This window comes from Ailuropoda melanoleuca, chromosome 7 (genome assembly GCF_002007445.2).
Source record: "Ailuropoda melanoleuca isolate Jingjing chromosome 7, ASM200744v2, whole genome shotgun sequence".
Classification (NCBI taxonomy): Eukaryota; Metazoa; Chordata; class Mammalia; order Carnivora; family Ursidae; genus Ailuropoda; species Ailuropoda melanoleuca.
Genome location: NC_048224.1, coordinates 131,572,888 through 131,586,947, shown reverse-complemented (window position 1 = coordinate 131,586,947; position 14,060 = coordinate 131,572,888). Strand labels below are relative to the sequence as shown.

The 14,060-nt window shown below is 40.1% G+C and overlaps 1 protein-coding gene across 3 annotated transcripts in view; it reads left to right on the top strand.

Annotated features, from left to right (window-relative positions):
• FGF14 (fibroblast growth factor 14) overlaps positions 1-14,060 on the top strand; it is a 593,789-nt gene that overhangs the window by 416,578 nt on the left and 163,151 nt on the right. Inside the window, exon 1 of one of the 3 annotated variants that reach the window (XM_002914849.4) lies at positions 5,343-6,485. The exons of the other annotated variants lie outside the window; for them this stretch is intronic. Within the exon in view, the coding sequence (XP_002914895.1) occupies positions 6,293-6,485 (193 nt within the window). The 5' untranslated portion in view covers positions 5,343-6,292. Of the gene's footprint in view, positions 1-5,342; positions 6,486-14,060 lie in introns of those variants that run through there. 3 annotated transcript variants of the gene reach the window in all.

Here is a 14,060-nt window from a genome sequence, read left to right as displayed (position 1 = left end):
TTATCCATTCCTCTCTGGATGGATGCTTGGTTTGCTTCCATATCTTGGTTATTATAAATAATGCTACAACAAACAAAGGGGTGCATATATCTTTATGAATTAGTGTGTTCATCATTTGCAACAACATGGATGGAGCTAGAGTGTATTATGCTAAGAGAAATAAGTCAGTCAGAGAAAGACAAACACCATATGATTTCACTCAATATGTGTAATTTAAGAAACAAACAAAGAAAGAAAAAAAGAGATAAACACACAAAAACCCAGACTCTTAAATATAGAGAACAAACTGATCATTGCCAGAGGGAGGTGGGTGAGAGAATGGGTGAAATAGATGAATGGGAGTACACTTATCGTGATGAGTGCTGAGTAATATATAGAATTGTTGAATCACTATATTGTACACCTGAAATATAACACTGTATGTTAATTATACTGGAATTTAAAATAAAGATGATAGAAGAGTTCTCTCCAATTCAAGGAGAATCAGTCTCACATCTCCAGTAAGGCCCAAGGTTATCCCTGTTGGAATTCAGAATTCAAACTACATGTCATCACAGACTGCGGCTAAATCATCAAGCAAAGACTAAAGTACTCTCTGTATATCCTATTTATGGGGTTGAGATTATGTGTAATCCAAATAGAATTTTAGATGCCTTGGTGCTTAAAGAGATCAGCACTGTGGGGTAATTCAGCCTTGACAGATGGGACTAAACACAATTTTCTCTTCCTTTTATTCGGTAATAGCTATTGGTCTATGTACCCAACTTCTTAATTCTTTCAGTAAACAAGTATTTGTCAAGTGCCTACTCTGGTACCATTTTAAGCACTGGATAGTGTGGCCATAGACAAATGAAACCAAATATGTTCCTTCATATATTTCAAAGTAGCAAGACAGTCCAAATAAATAAGGCAATACATAGAAATTTTAAGTTATAAGTGTTATGTAGAACCATAAACCAGGGAAGGAAGAAGGAAGGGACTATGTTTAGGGGTTGCAATTGTAGATAGATTTGTAAGAGAAGATCTCATGTGAGAAGATCATATGTGAGCAAAGAACTGAAAAGAGTCAGATGCAAGAACAAATATAAAAGTCCTGCTATAGGATAGGAGCATGCCAGGTGGTGAACAAGGAAAGAGAAGTAGAAGTTATGTCAGAGGACAAATGAAATCAGATGTGGATACAAATCATATGGGACATTGTAGGCACAGTGAGGTCTTCGGTTTCTATTGAAGTGCAAGATTCTGAACAGGGGAACAGGAGTGTGATGAAATCTTATTTATATTTTCCACACTTTGGCCACAGTGTTGAGGGCATATCAAATAAGAGTGGATCCCAGGGGACCACTTAGGTTGGTGGTCCAAAAGATGATGATGGTAGGCAGTAGTGGAGATAGTGATAGGGAAGAAGAAATGATAATATTTTGAATATATCTTGAAGATAGACTGAATAGATTTTGCTAAGGAAGTACATATGGGATATGAAAGAAAGAAATGAGATTAGTATGATGCCAAACTTTTTGACCTGTGGAACAAGAAGAATGGAGTTGTCATTCCATAGGTAGGGAAGATTGGAGAAGAACAAGTTTGAGAAGGAAGAATAAGAGTTTGATTTTGGCTGTGTTAAGCATGAGATGCCTGCGAGACATCTTCACATAGATGGAATTAGATGAAGAACAGAGTGATGAAGAGTTAAGTTATTACCAAGAGCTACTGTATGTTGAGTTTCCTATGTGACAGGCACTGCTGTAAGTGTCTTAGATAATGTTGTCATGTAATTCTCATAATAATCTTATCATATTATTACGACAGAAGTGGGAAGTGACACTTAGGCTTAAATGAATTGCTCAAAGACACACAGTCAAGCCTATGTTTGCCTTACTCCAATTGTGGTTTCAGCAACTGTTTTATATTATATTTCAGGCAGAGGGGACAACATATGCAAAGTAGAGAGGTCAAAGGGAGCATGGGATCATCAAGAGAACTATAATCACAGGGAAGATATTTGAATAATTACCTTCCAATGAATGAATGCTTTACGATTCTTTACAGTTTTAGGATTGTTTTTTCATAGACACAAACATTAATCTCTACGAGGGAGGGAAATGATTTTATTATCATTATTTAATGAGTGGGAAATGGCTTTATAGGGCCAAGTTCACGAATTTAGTCAATTACAAACTAAGGGTTTGAACTCAAACTTCTCTCTCCAAAATTATATATATATATATATATATATATATATATATATATATATTACATTTCTGAATACTTTAAATCTTATCAAATCCATTGAGGACATGAAAAAATACACATGAGAATACATATATTTCAATATTGAAAAAAACATGGAAATTGGAAAGGAATTTACAAGAGAGCAATGAGCGATCTGGAAAGTAGCAGTAGTAGCAGCTGTCATTTTTGAACACCTGGGAGGTGCTCAAACAGACATTGTACTAGGATCTTTACATTCATTTACTAAATTTGATCTCACGAGAGTTGAAAAGGAGATTCTATTATCATTTCAATTTTAAAGATGAAGAAATTGAGGCTGAGAGAGAGACTGAAGCAACTTCCTGCAACTCATTATACACCAGGTAGTAGCAGTACTTTACTGTTTGTTTTTACAAAGTCAAAGGTGAAATTAATAACTCCAAGGGTCGGGGGGAGCTTCTCGTAAGTGAGAAATTATTTTCTGAGTTACAGCAAGGTATGGATTTGTATTCACCCGCCCCTAACGGGTGAATACAAATTTCGCCCTAGTTTTGCACACACTTTTATCACAGCTTAAGACAGCAGATGGCTCTCTTGCGTTTTCTTTCGCTTACCTCCTCGATCTGTAAACAGCTGAACAGCGTTTTGGGGAGGTAAAAGGAAAACACAGGGATTAAACTAAAGGACCTTGATTATCCCAATGCTGCCTCCACCCCAAGCTGCATTAAAACAGGAAACCACATAAAATAGAACCGCTTATGGCTTGTGAAATTCACAGTCTGAATGGACGCCCTGAGTATGAGGAATCCGCGGTTCCCCGCGCTGCACCAGGGGTCGGAATGCATCAGGAAAGAAGAGTATTTCTCGTTATCAAAGAGCTGAAAGGCTTGATGCTAAGAGGAGTATTATTAATGTTAGTGGAAGCTGCGAGGATTAATTTCCTTTCCACCTTGGGGAAGAAAAAAAAAAAAAGGTGAAAAGCTGCTTTTAAGGGAGGGGAGTATTAGAGACTCACCGCCTGCGTTCCGCACTCAGGGGAACTTGCTTTTGCTGGACCTACCCCGGGGCAGTATCTCTGTCCGCGGTGCTGAACCTCAGCCTGATCTGGAGGGTACTGAACAATGATGGGAGGGGTCTGAAGGAACCAAAAAAACCGACCTCCCAATTACCCAATCTAAGGAACTGGGGGAAAAGACTGCACTATAAGAAAAATGCCCGAAAGAAAATAATTAACACAGCTATGATAATAAGAAGCTTAATCTCAATCTGTTCAAATTAATACAGTAGACACATATGTCATAGGATAATAAAAACCTTTCAAGGCAAACTAGGTTATGTTGATTGGGGTAGTAGTACTAGATTTAAGAGGTCACTATCCTAAACGTTTGGCTTCTTTGAAAAACTCATTACTAGCTTTAAATAAATATGTTTGTTTTAATTGTAAAGTCATTCAGAGATTCCAATCTATAAAGCCTGAAATGTCCAAATGGCCTCTCTTCAATAATGGAAGGCAAGAGTAGCTACTCTTTATGTTCACTGGGATTTGTTTCAGTGAATTTTTTAAAAAGATACAATTAAATAGCCATCTCTGCAAAACGGCCTTTCCTTTTTTAGTAGGAACATGGCAACACAACATAAATACACACTTAGTAAAAATATAAGAACAAAGATATTAAAATAGAAAATAAAGTGGTAGAGATAGAGCAAAATAGTTAACACACCCCTTTTCCTCACTTTTACTCTCTTGGGTTACTAGGGATTACAAATTTCTGGCAAAATTACTTCTGCTTATTCCTTTTAATAACTGCTATTATTTTGTAGATACAATAACACTGGAAGGTGTGGAAAATAAGCTTACAGAGAATGTTCTTAAATGTCAAATACAATGTACATCATCCTAAAGCCAATGATAATTGCACTGGACTTAAACCTATACACTTTCTTTAAACTGTCTTCCACAAAGTAAACTTGCTAGTAAATATGGAATAAATGCAATGAGTTACAGATAAGAAATGACTGCTTACATGGAGAAGTTGTGAATAAGTTCTATGGAGAGGAAGGTGTCTAGCCTCTCTGTAATCAACCCTGGGCTGAGCTTCTCCCACTTGCTGGGTTGCAAGTCTTTGTAGTACTTAACTGCCTATTCCTGAGACAAAGAGAAAGTGTGTCTTGGTTCAGAACTGTTCCCCGGACTGCTTGCAGAGTGTGCCTTTTCCTCTTTCCAGCTCTAAAGCAGTCACCAGAGAAGTGATTGTTAAAAGTCGCTCCATTAACAAATGAATCTTCTTTCCTCCATCCTTCACACCAGATTGCTAGAAGCCTAGTTTTTGCATTTCTTTTCTTTACCTTCCTGTAGTGATAAACCAAACAGCTTAAAGGGAAGAGGAAAAGGTACAAAACCACAGAAGCAAAATCTACACTTGGTTCTGTCACTCGGAGTGTATCCTAGAAACCACAGATCTGTATTCATCCGAGCATGAAGTGTTTCTCTCTCAGCCTTCTTTCCTAAGGTGCCCTCCCCTTGCTCCCTTCCTCTTGGACCTTTATATTTTCAGTTATCCAAGACAGAACACTGCCAGGACACAGACAGAGAGTCAAGGGAAGGAGGCAGCAGCTGTTGTATTTGAATTTCAGACACAGTTCATATGGCTTTGCTCCCTGACAGAGCTTCTCTACCCAGGGACGCCAAAGACAGCAACTCAGGTTGGAGTGTCCCTCTGTCTGGCTGCTTTTTGTTGTCCCGGGAATACTCTGACACCCTCCCCCCCCCTTAATATCTCTGCGGTGACTTCTTCAGTATTCAGTTGGGCAATTATCCTGTCCAGCTGCTGTTCTGTAGCTGGCACAGCCGCTGGCATCTCCTCCTCCTAGTCTAGAAAGCGAATTTGGGAAGGGGGTCTTTCCCTACATACAGCCTTAGCATAGCTTCTCACCTTCCCCTCCCCCCTCCTTTTTTTGCTCCATGTTATGGTTTAAAAATGACAACAAGAGGGAGAGTCCGCAAGTTTGGGTGGACCGGGTGAGGAGTGGAGGCGCCTCCCTCCTCGGGACACACTCTCCTCCCTCCTTCTTCCTCCTCCTTCCCGGGGTGGAGGGGTTTTGGCGCTGAAGGGATTAGCAGGGAGGGCGGAAACCACCTCGCCCTCCAACCGCAGCCTAGAGTTTCTGGGGACCAGGATACACGTTAGGATTCAGAAGCCCTGGCCAAGCCGCGGAAGCCTCGGAAACCTGCGAGTTTCATCTAAGAAAAAGCGCACCGGTATTCCTTCATCCCCACCTGCTTTGGCTCAGCCTTTAGCACCCCACCCCCTGGAATCCATTTTAGCTTTCTTTTTATTATTATTATTATTATTAATATTTTTAATCATTACTATATATATATTTTTTCTTTCTTTCTGAAGAGAGACATAGAGAGGTTACGGGAGGGAGGTGTAGTGGGGTGGGAACGAAGCGCTTTGATTAGAGATCTCCGGGGAGAAGATTGCTCTCCCCAGTTGCTGATTTCCAAAGCACTTGACAATCACCGGCAGAACCCGCGAGCGGGCGGCGGCGGCGGCACCGGCCGGGGGGCAGCTCGAGCCCAGCGCTGAGTCCTGCCTAGTCTGCCCTGGACGGACGCACGCGCCGAGACCCGGCCGGGACCTGCCCTCCATCCCGTGCCCTGGAAGAAGGCGGCGGGCTCTACCTCCCGCCTGGGAGACGGGCGAGGCTTGAAGGCAGCGTGAGTGGCAGTGGCGGCCCCCGACAGGGCTCAGTCAGCGCGCGGTGAGCGGCGGCGCCCACAGCCCCGGCCCCACTGCCGGCTCCGACGCGGCCGGGAGGCGGCCGACACGACCTAGGCTCCCAGGGCTAGCCCCGCAGCGTCCCGGGAACATCTGCGCGCCCGGCCCCGCGCTCCGTGGAGAGGGCGATGGGTCCTAGTCGGGACTGAGCGCCCCTACCCCTCTCCTCAACCCCTTGGGTCTCCTCCCTCCGCCTCCTCGAGGGCGAGCGGCCATCTGCGCCGCCCCTTCCCTCTCCCGTGTCCCCAGCTCCCCTTCCCTCTGTCCCCTCCCTTCCCGGACCCATTCCCCGGGCCACCATGGCTGCGGCCATCGCCAGCGGCTTGATCCGCCAGAAGCGTCAGGCGCGGGAGCAGCACTGGGACCGGCCGTCTGCCAGCAGGAGGCGGAGCAGCCCCAGCAAGAACCGCGGGCTCTGCAACGGCAACCTGGTGGATATCTTCTCCAAAGTGCGCATCTTCGGCCTCAAGAAGCGCAGGTTGCGGCGCCAAGGTCTGTGTGGGTCACTGTTGGGAGGCGCGCCCTCGGACCTCTACCATCTCCCCACCTGCATGGGGCCTCTTCGGGCTCCCCTTTCCATCCCTCCGTCTCTCAGTAACCACCCCCCACCCCCACGCCCTAGTCTCCCTTCAGAGCGCTCAGAGCGCCTTTCGCCCGCCGGTGGGAGCTGGGAATCTGCTCTCAGGCAACCTGTAGCCACTGAAAACTCAACCCCGCCAGGAGCCGGCAAGTTGGACGGCTCTTCACCGGGTGCCTCTTGTTCCCCGAGTCTCCTGCGGGTTGGCTTCCAGGGAAAATCTCTTTCCACTCTGAGGGTCTTGGCTTCCCCCGGGGGTAGCATATGACTCCAGAATGCTGGAGAAAGATCTCCGCTACACCTCGGGGTTTTGGCGGCTGCTTCCAGTCTGATTGGAGGGGTCAAGAATGTGTGGCCTCACTTGGCCTCCCAGGTCCCCTGGAAACCTCCTTGGCTCCCAGACCTTGGCGAAATGTGGTGATCCCCACCCCCACCCCCTCGCGCCCTCCGCAGGGGCCGGTGTCGGAGGAGTGGAGGGTGTGTGTAACTAAGGGCCAGTTCAATTGAGATTTACCAGAATGCTGCTTAGCGGGCAGCACTGAGCGCGCTGAAGCCCCAGGTCACATCTTGGGATGCGGAGAGGGGCGCAGAGTGAGGAAGAATGAGTCCGAATTGGGGGTTTGGCGAGGTACACATCCCTAATATGTGCCAATTTAAATGCAAGGACTCGCGAATTACACGAGGCAAAACAAGCAGTTACTACAAGCGGATGACTAGAAGAGTTGCCTTACTATACATATTTTTTGAGAAACAACTAGTGCCCAGCATGTCCTGCTTTTGCTGCTTTAAAATGTCAGGGTCTGAGAAGGCAACTTAGGAGCCGGAGCCCAACTGCTTTTGTTCATCTCTGCTTGCTTCTTCATCCAGTTGCTGAGGGCGATTGTTTTGAGACTATGTGGAGTGTTCTGTGGGAGAAATGGGGATTGCTTGCTTTTCATAACTAAGTGGGCTTGGCAGGAAACATCGAAGAATATATTTACATTAATAGGAGTATATGTTTGCCCAGCACATTATATTCTTGCTGCCCAGCTGTATTTGTTTTAAATACCCTGTGTTCCAGACAGGGGAGACAAGCATACGCTGTACATGTGTATCTATGTGAGTGTGTGTGTTCTACACGTTACAGATTTATGACCAGAAGTTTTAATGCTTGGTTTTTTTTATAAAGGCTGTAGCTAAATAGTTTTTTAAAGGACAATAGCTTATTGTCACATTAGAAATTGGAGATTGTTTGCTTTTAGAATTGAACTTAAAAGGCAAACATTGGAGAAAAATTAGAGTGGTAGTTCCAAGGAAGATAAAAAAATATATAAATATAATACCTAATTGCATAAATTTAATACCTCTTGATGAGGTATTTGGGGACAATATTTTCAGATGAGTGTAGAAGCTATTAAGAAAAATGGGTTTTAATTTTCCACTTTAGCCTAGAGCCTTATCCAGGAAGCCTTTGTATTATAAGAGCAACTCAATTGTGCTAAACATTGTTGATCCATGGAATGTCACATTATCTTGACTTAGAGTGTTTGCTTCTCCCCCTTTTTAAGATCAGATTCTCTTTTAGAACACAGTTTTCATCAGGTAGAGCTCCAAATTTGCCATCTGCTTGAAGTAAATAAAACTGTTCTCTTCTAGATAAGATTACTGTATATAAACAATGATTAAAACCTACTGTGTGTCTTCTTTAAATATACAACCAATAGATTGTTTTGAAATATGGACAATAAATGTTTTGTCATATTGCATAATGAAGGAAGGTGTGCTTTACACTTCTGTATTTTAAGATGGGGATATACCTTTTTTTTTCCTCCAGATAATGGGAAGATATCTGAGCTTCCTAATAGTCTGTTACACACCATTTTCAACCCTGACTGCTCTCCTGGTATTCATGAGTTCAAAATGATACGCATGCATCAATGATCTGTAAGAAAAATATATTTGAGGTCACTTCTGCTCCCTTATTTCCCAAGCAGATGATGGGCTAAAAGGCAATTTCATCAGGACCTTTTCTTTTATCCTCCATATACTTCTCATATATAAAGTAATACATTCTTTTGTGAAGAAAAATATAGATGTATCTCTGGAGCATCAGACATTAATTTATTATTACTAATTTAAGCAAAATAAATATTAAAACTTTATATCATATAAGTTATATATTGATACCGAATTATATGATTTTTATATTACATATAGCCATATATATATTTATAAAATTATTTCATTATTTAATTAAATGCTCTTTAAGGAAATATTTCTAAGCATAGTTATCTTTACCTCCAAACTCACTCTTTGCATAGGAACTGCCCTCAGGAAATTTTTAAAATCTGATTTGTTAATTTAAAGATGCAGCTTTTAGGTATGACAATTTTATATATCTTCATATTTGAAAGTCGTTAGTTTGACAAAGAGTTATTGAATCTTCCTACTATGTCAGGTGCTGTTCCAGGTGTTATGTGTAAAACAGTGAATAGAAAAATGAAGTCCCTTCCATCATGGAGATTACATATATGGGGTAAAAGTTATTGCATATGGAAAGGAATGAAATAAGAAACTCACAGTCCTATAAAGAACAAAGAGGCCTGAGATGGAGGCTGCAGGGGCAAGGGTGGTGGGAGAGAAACCTAATTAGATCAGGTATGCAGGGTGGGCCACGCTGAGAAGTCCAGGTTGAGAGCTGACATCTGACAAGGGAAATGAAAGCCCCTGAGTTGGGAAAAATCTTAAACTGTTGAGAGAAGCAAAGGAGGTATAGAAATTCAGTATGCTGTCATCTTATATCGTAGTCCATTTTGGCTGAAGTTTACGTTTTGACAGGTGAATTCAAGTACATGTGACCTGTTGGCAAACAGAATAAAGAATAACTCCACATTTTGTGTTGGGGGAAGAGTATTAGACAGTTCTTAAATGTAGGGTGTTTTTCCTTTTTAATGCTTCCTTAATTGGTAATTTATTTAGTATAAAGAGGATGGCTTATCGTTACTTATGTGCTTTTGTTTGGAGCCCTATCCCCCACTCTGATCAGCTCCTACCCTCATAGAAGGTTGATTTTTGTACCAGTTGAGTACCAGTTGTACCATTTTGTCCCCTTGTAAAGGACAGGAATCTACAAGATGGCTTTTAGGGATTTTGTGGGCACCATGACTATCCCACCTTTCCCGATTCATCTCTCTCTACCTTCCCTACCTCCAAAGACTCCCAACACCATTCAAAGTTCCTAAAGTTAGCCACATGCCTTCAGATCTCTATTCTTTTGTTTGTAATTTACTCTGTGTATAGAATCTTCTGTCTCCTATCTTCACCTGTTGAAATTATCCCCATTTGTTAAAGCTTGGAGAAAATGCCATTTGTGTCTAGGAAGTCTTCCCTTATTGTGTAGATGTAAGAACAGACCTCCTGTGGCATTTTATACCTCACTATCATTGTTTATGCCTGATAATAATTAATTGTGCCCCATCCCAAGATGTGATTAATTGTCATTAAGAGCAAAGTCTGTTTTCTGCACTTTCATAGACTTTCAAATCTTGATGAAGTGCCTGCCATGCCCTGGGTACTTGGCATTGCCCTTGAGTTGAAGTGAAATAGGGAAGGTCAACAGGTCCAAAGCTAAAAGAGTGTTCTGGAACCACAGTACTCTAAATAGACCATTTTAGAAGTATATATACTTTTCAAGTTCTTATATATTTTTCCTCCTCTCCATATATATATATAAAACTTACCCCCTTTTTAAGGGACTAGATGGTGATTACATATAACCAACCTCACTTTAAGGCTTAACTAATTTATGAAAATAGATACTTAGGACACCTATTAATTTAGCTAAAGAAAGAAGAGGGCACAAGGAAACGAACAATTTGCAAATAGTTTTATTTGAAATCTTCACCTTTTTTTATAAAAAATGAAAAACTAAAATAGAAACTGTAAGCAGTGATGTATAATGAACATTTTATCCTAAAGTGTTACATTTTCATTGTTAATTTGTAAAGCAAAACAAGAACCTTTATTGCTTATAAGACAATAACCTTTTAAATATTTAGTGCGGCTAATGCAGTCATTTCTTGGAATCTACTTTTTTTCCACTACTGTCATAGGAGCCACAGTATCATGTGTCATGTATGTTTAATCAGTAGTTATGTGGGTTTCTTACTAGCAATTTTACCTAAAATAAATTACAGGATGTCATAAGAAATAAGGAAAGAAAAATGAGCTACTTAAAATTTGTTTTCAAATTATTGTGTAATATAAAAAGCAGAAATATATGTATGCCTATATCAACAAAACTGCTTTGCTCCAGTGTGACAGTGAAGCCCTAGGAAAACGGTCTTCCCTCTTACAAGGTATTATGTAAGGAAAGATGTGTCCACCTTCTCAGGAAATAATCAGTAGCAGAGAGTCATCAAAAGACCACAATCCATTGTGCTACAGCTTCAGAGCCGTTACCATGTGAAAATACAGACCACCTGCTTATCTTGGTTGTTTAGGTCAAAATAAAACAAGGGAATATTTTTCCCCCTAAGTATCATCCTTCTTTTCTTTGGAAAGTGTTTTGGTTTTTGGTTTTTGTTTGTGTGTGTGTGTTTGTTTGTTTTTCAGTTTTCCAAAGCCATGCACATAGGAATCTTCCTACTTACCTTTTAATAATACCTGTTGCTAACTTGTTGATGATCAGAATGATATTATTTGTTAGTTGTATAAAGGTAAGACAAAAATAATAGTTTTTCTAAATTGAAATGTCTAATTTTTCAACAAGGATATTTTGTCAAATGCAGGGTTCCTAAGTGAGAACTCTTACGGGAACTTTACTGAATTGGTAAACAAAACAATGTTAGAGATTTTTTAAGAAGTTGACCCTTGTTTGCTCATACATTTTTTCCATGCCTTAATTGTTATGATTTCAACATTCTACATTTGTTCTAGGCTTCTAAAAATGGTTGATACCACAGTGGTGCAGTAAACTAGGAAGTGCTCTAGTAAGCGAGTGTAAGATACAAAGTAGTCTAGGTAAGATGTAAGGTTGAGTAAGATGATTTGCTTTAGGTTGAGTTAGGTTCATAGATTGAGTTTACATGTATTGAGAAAATAATACTGTTTGCTGGTGAAGAAATCCTTTGACAGTTCGTATACAAGATTTCAGAAACACCACTCCACCCCAAATCCCCCATTGGGTTACCATTATCAGTTACAGGTTTCAGTTTATATTTCAGATTAGTAGAATTATTTGTGTAGTTCTTCTATGATTAGCCCCCAAATTCTGTTCTTCTCTTAACAGTTTTATTCTATGTAATGCTACTATAAGAAAATTGTTTTCAAGTGACATGAACCTCCCCTCCCCTCTCTTCAATGTAAAATAATGTCTTTTAAATTTGATTGGCCTAACTTAAAAATAATGGCAGATACTCAAAGGAAAAGGTGGGTGACATATTCAATCTGATTTATCTATTTAGTTTTGGGAATCTAGGTTTCTTTCTAGGTATACTTTATATTAATTTGTTCCCTTGTGGTGAGAAATTTTAGCCAAAACAGACTATGACATTTCAATAATATAAATTTGTATATGATGTTTTAGATGTTGTCATTAGCATTCAAGGGCTAAAGACACAAAAACAAAAGCATAATGGCAACTCAAACATATCAAAGACAATTTTAACAAGGTCGATGCAATTTAAAGTCAATCACACTGTGTTGGCATGACTAGGAAACAACTAATTTAGTAATTTCACCTATAAAGACTCCAGTGTTCATTTTAAGAAACTCACATTACATGAATATGTTACCATTACTGTTTACTGGGAGGATAGCAGTAGGGAGTGGTAGTAGGAATCTAGATGCCTTTTTAAAAAACCATTTTATGGTAGCTATTACTTTGTCATTCAGGGGAAATACTCTTTTGATAAAGCTATATCATGTGAAATATTTGTGTGTGTATTATGTGTTTCACCCTATGTTTGCAAATTCCTCAGCTACCAGGTTTGATAGGGACTCTTATGGTATGACACAGTCATATGGTATGTATGGTAGGATACTGCCTCTTAAAAGTCAGTGTCTCACCGGTGCCTGGCATAAAACAAACACTGCACAAGCATTTGTTGAATGAATGAAAAATTGTGTATTTCTTAGGATTTACATGTGACATAGAGTGACCGTTGAGATCAGTCTTTGGCCCATAGCAGTGCCATAACTGACTGGACTTAATGTGTGTATCAGCTGCCTACATGGCATTCTGCGTCAGGCACTGTACCATGGAAGACTAGTTCATCTTCACAAGAAATCTGTATGGTAGGTACATTACATTATCTATCCATTGATACACTAAATTATCCGTTAATGGGTGATACACTAATATTATCTACCCATCCATTTTATAAATGAGGAATCTGAAACAAACACATAAAATGGTTAATTGACCAAGTTCATGTATCTTTAAAGAGTGGGGCTGAGATCGAAACCCAGGTTGCCAGGCTGACACCAGCGTCCCTGCTCTTAACAAATGCCAGTTCTCCATTGTCACATACTTTATTTCGTTATTTCAATTAGTTGAGATACATCAACATTTCACAGCAAAGGAAACTGAGGCTCAAAGAGTTTGCATTTTGCCAAAAGACTTACACCCGAGCAAGTAGCACCAGCAGAATTCAAAAACAGTTCTGCCTGTCCTCAAATCCTCTATCTCCCCACTACTTTGCACTTCCAGTTCTTCATGTTGTTGTGAACTCGTCATTGATGGGAGACAGCTTACTCTAAGGCCTGTAGTAGATGTTCAATGTATATATTTGTGATGGGATACATGTGATAGTGTATTATTAACTTTTTAAAATTGAAGGTGTGAGAAGACTTGCCTGGAAGTAGAGACTTATTTCTGGGCTTTGGCAAAAGAGACCAAAAAAGCGCCATATTTTACCAAGCCATTTTTCACGTAGGCATGTAGTTTTGATTTTCTAACAGTATCTGGTTGTGACACTCATTGATGCTATCTCCTTGATGAATTGCAACATTGACCTGAAACTCTGAAAAGGATTAATTTGGAGTACTTTCATTAGCATGTAATGAATTTTATGTTGTCTTTCATTAATTTTTTATTAATTTTCCTAGATTATATATTTTAGACATTTCTCATTTCTAACAAGCTGCTTTGTTGGTTATATTTCTTATTGGCCTTATTGTACATGATAAACTGAAGCAAACCACTAAGGTTACAGAGTCATAAATTAATCATGAAAATTACAGATTGTTAGAAAACTAGATACAGTGTGTTGCATGCTGTTTTTGAATTAACGCATTGATTCAGAGTTCTTGTCTAATGAGTTCTTAGGTCTTGTTCTTAATACTGATACCAGAAGAACATAATGTAGTCAAGTCTAAGTTGTATGTAAATTGTATTATGCGCTTTATAAAAATTGAAAACAGATGAATATTTAACTCTGAGACAATTTTCAAGGCCAGTTATATGTTATTTGGATATTTTATTGACTTATACTATCTGATTTTTATTT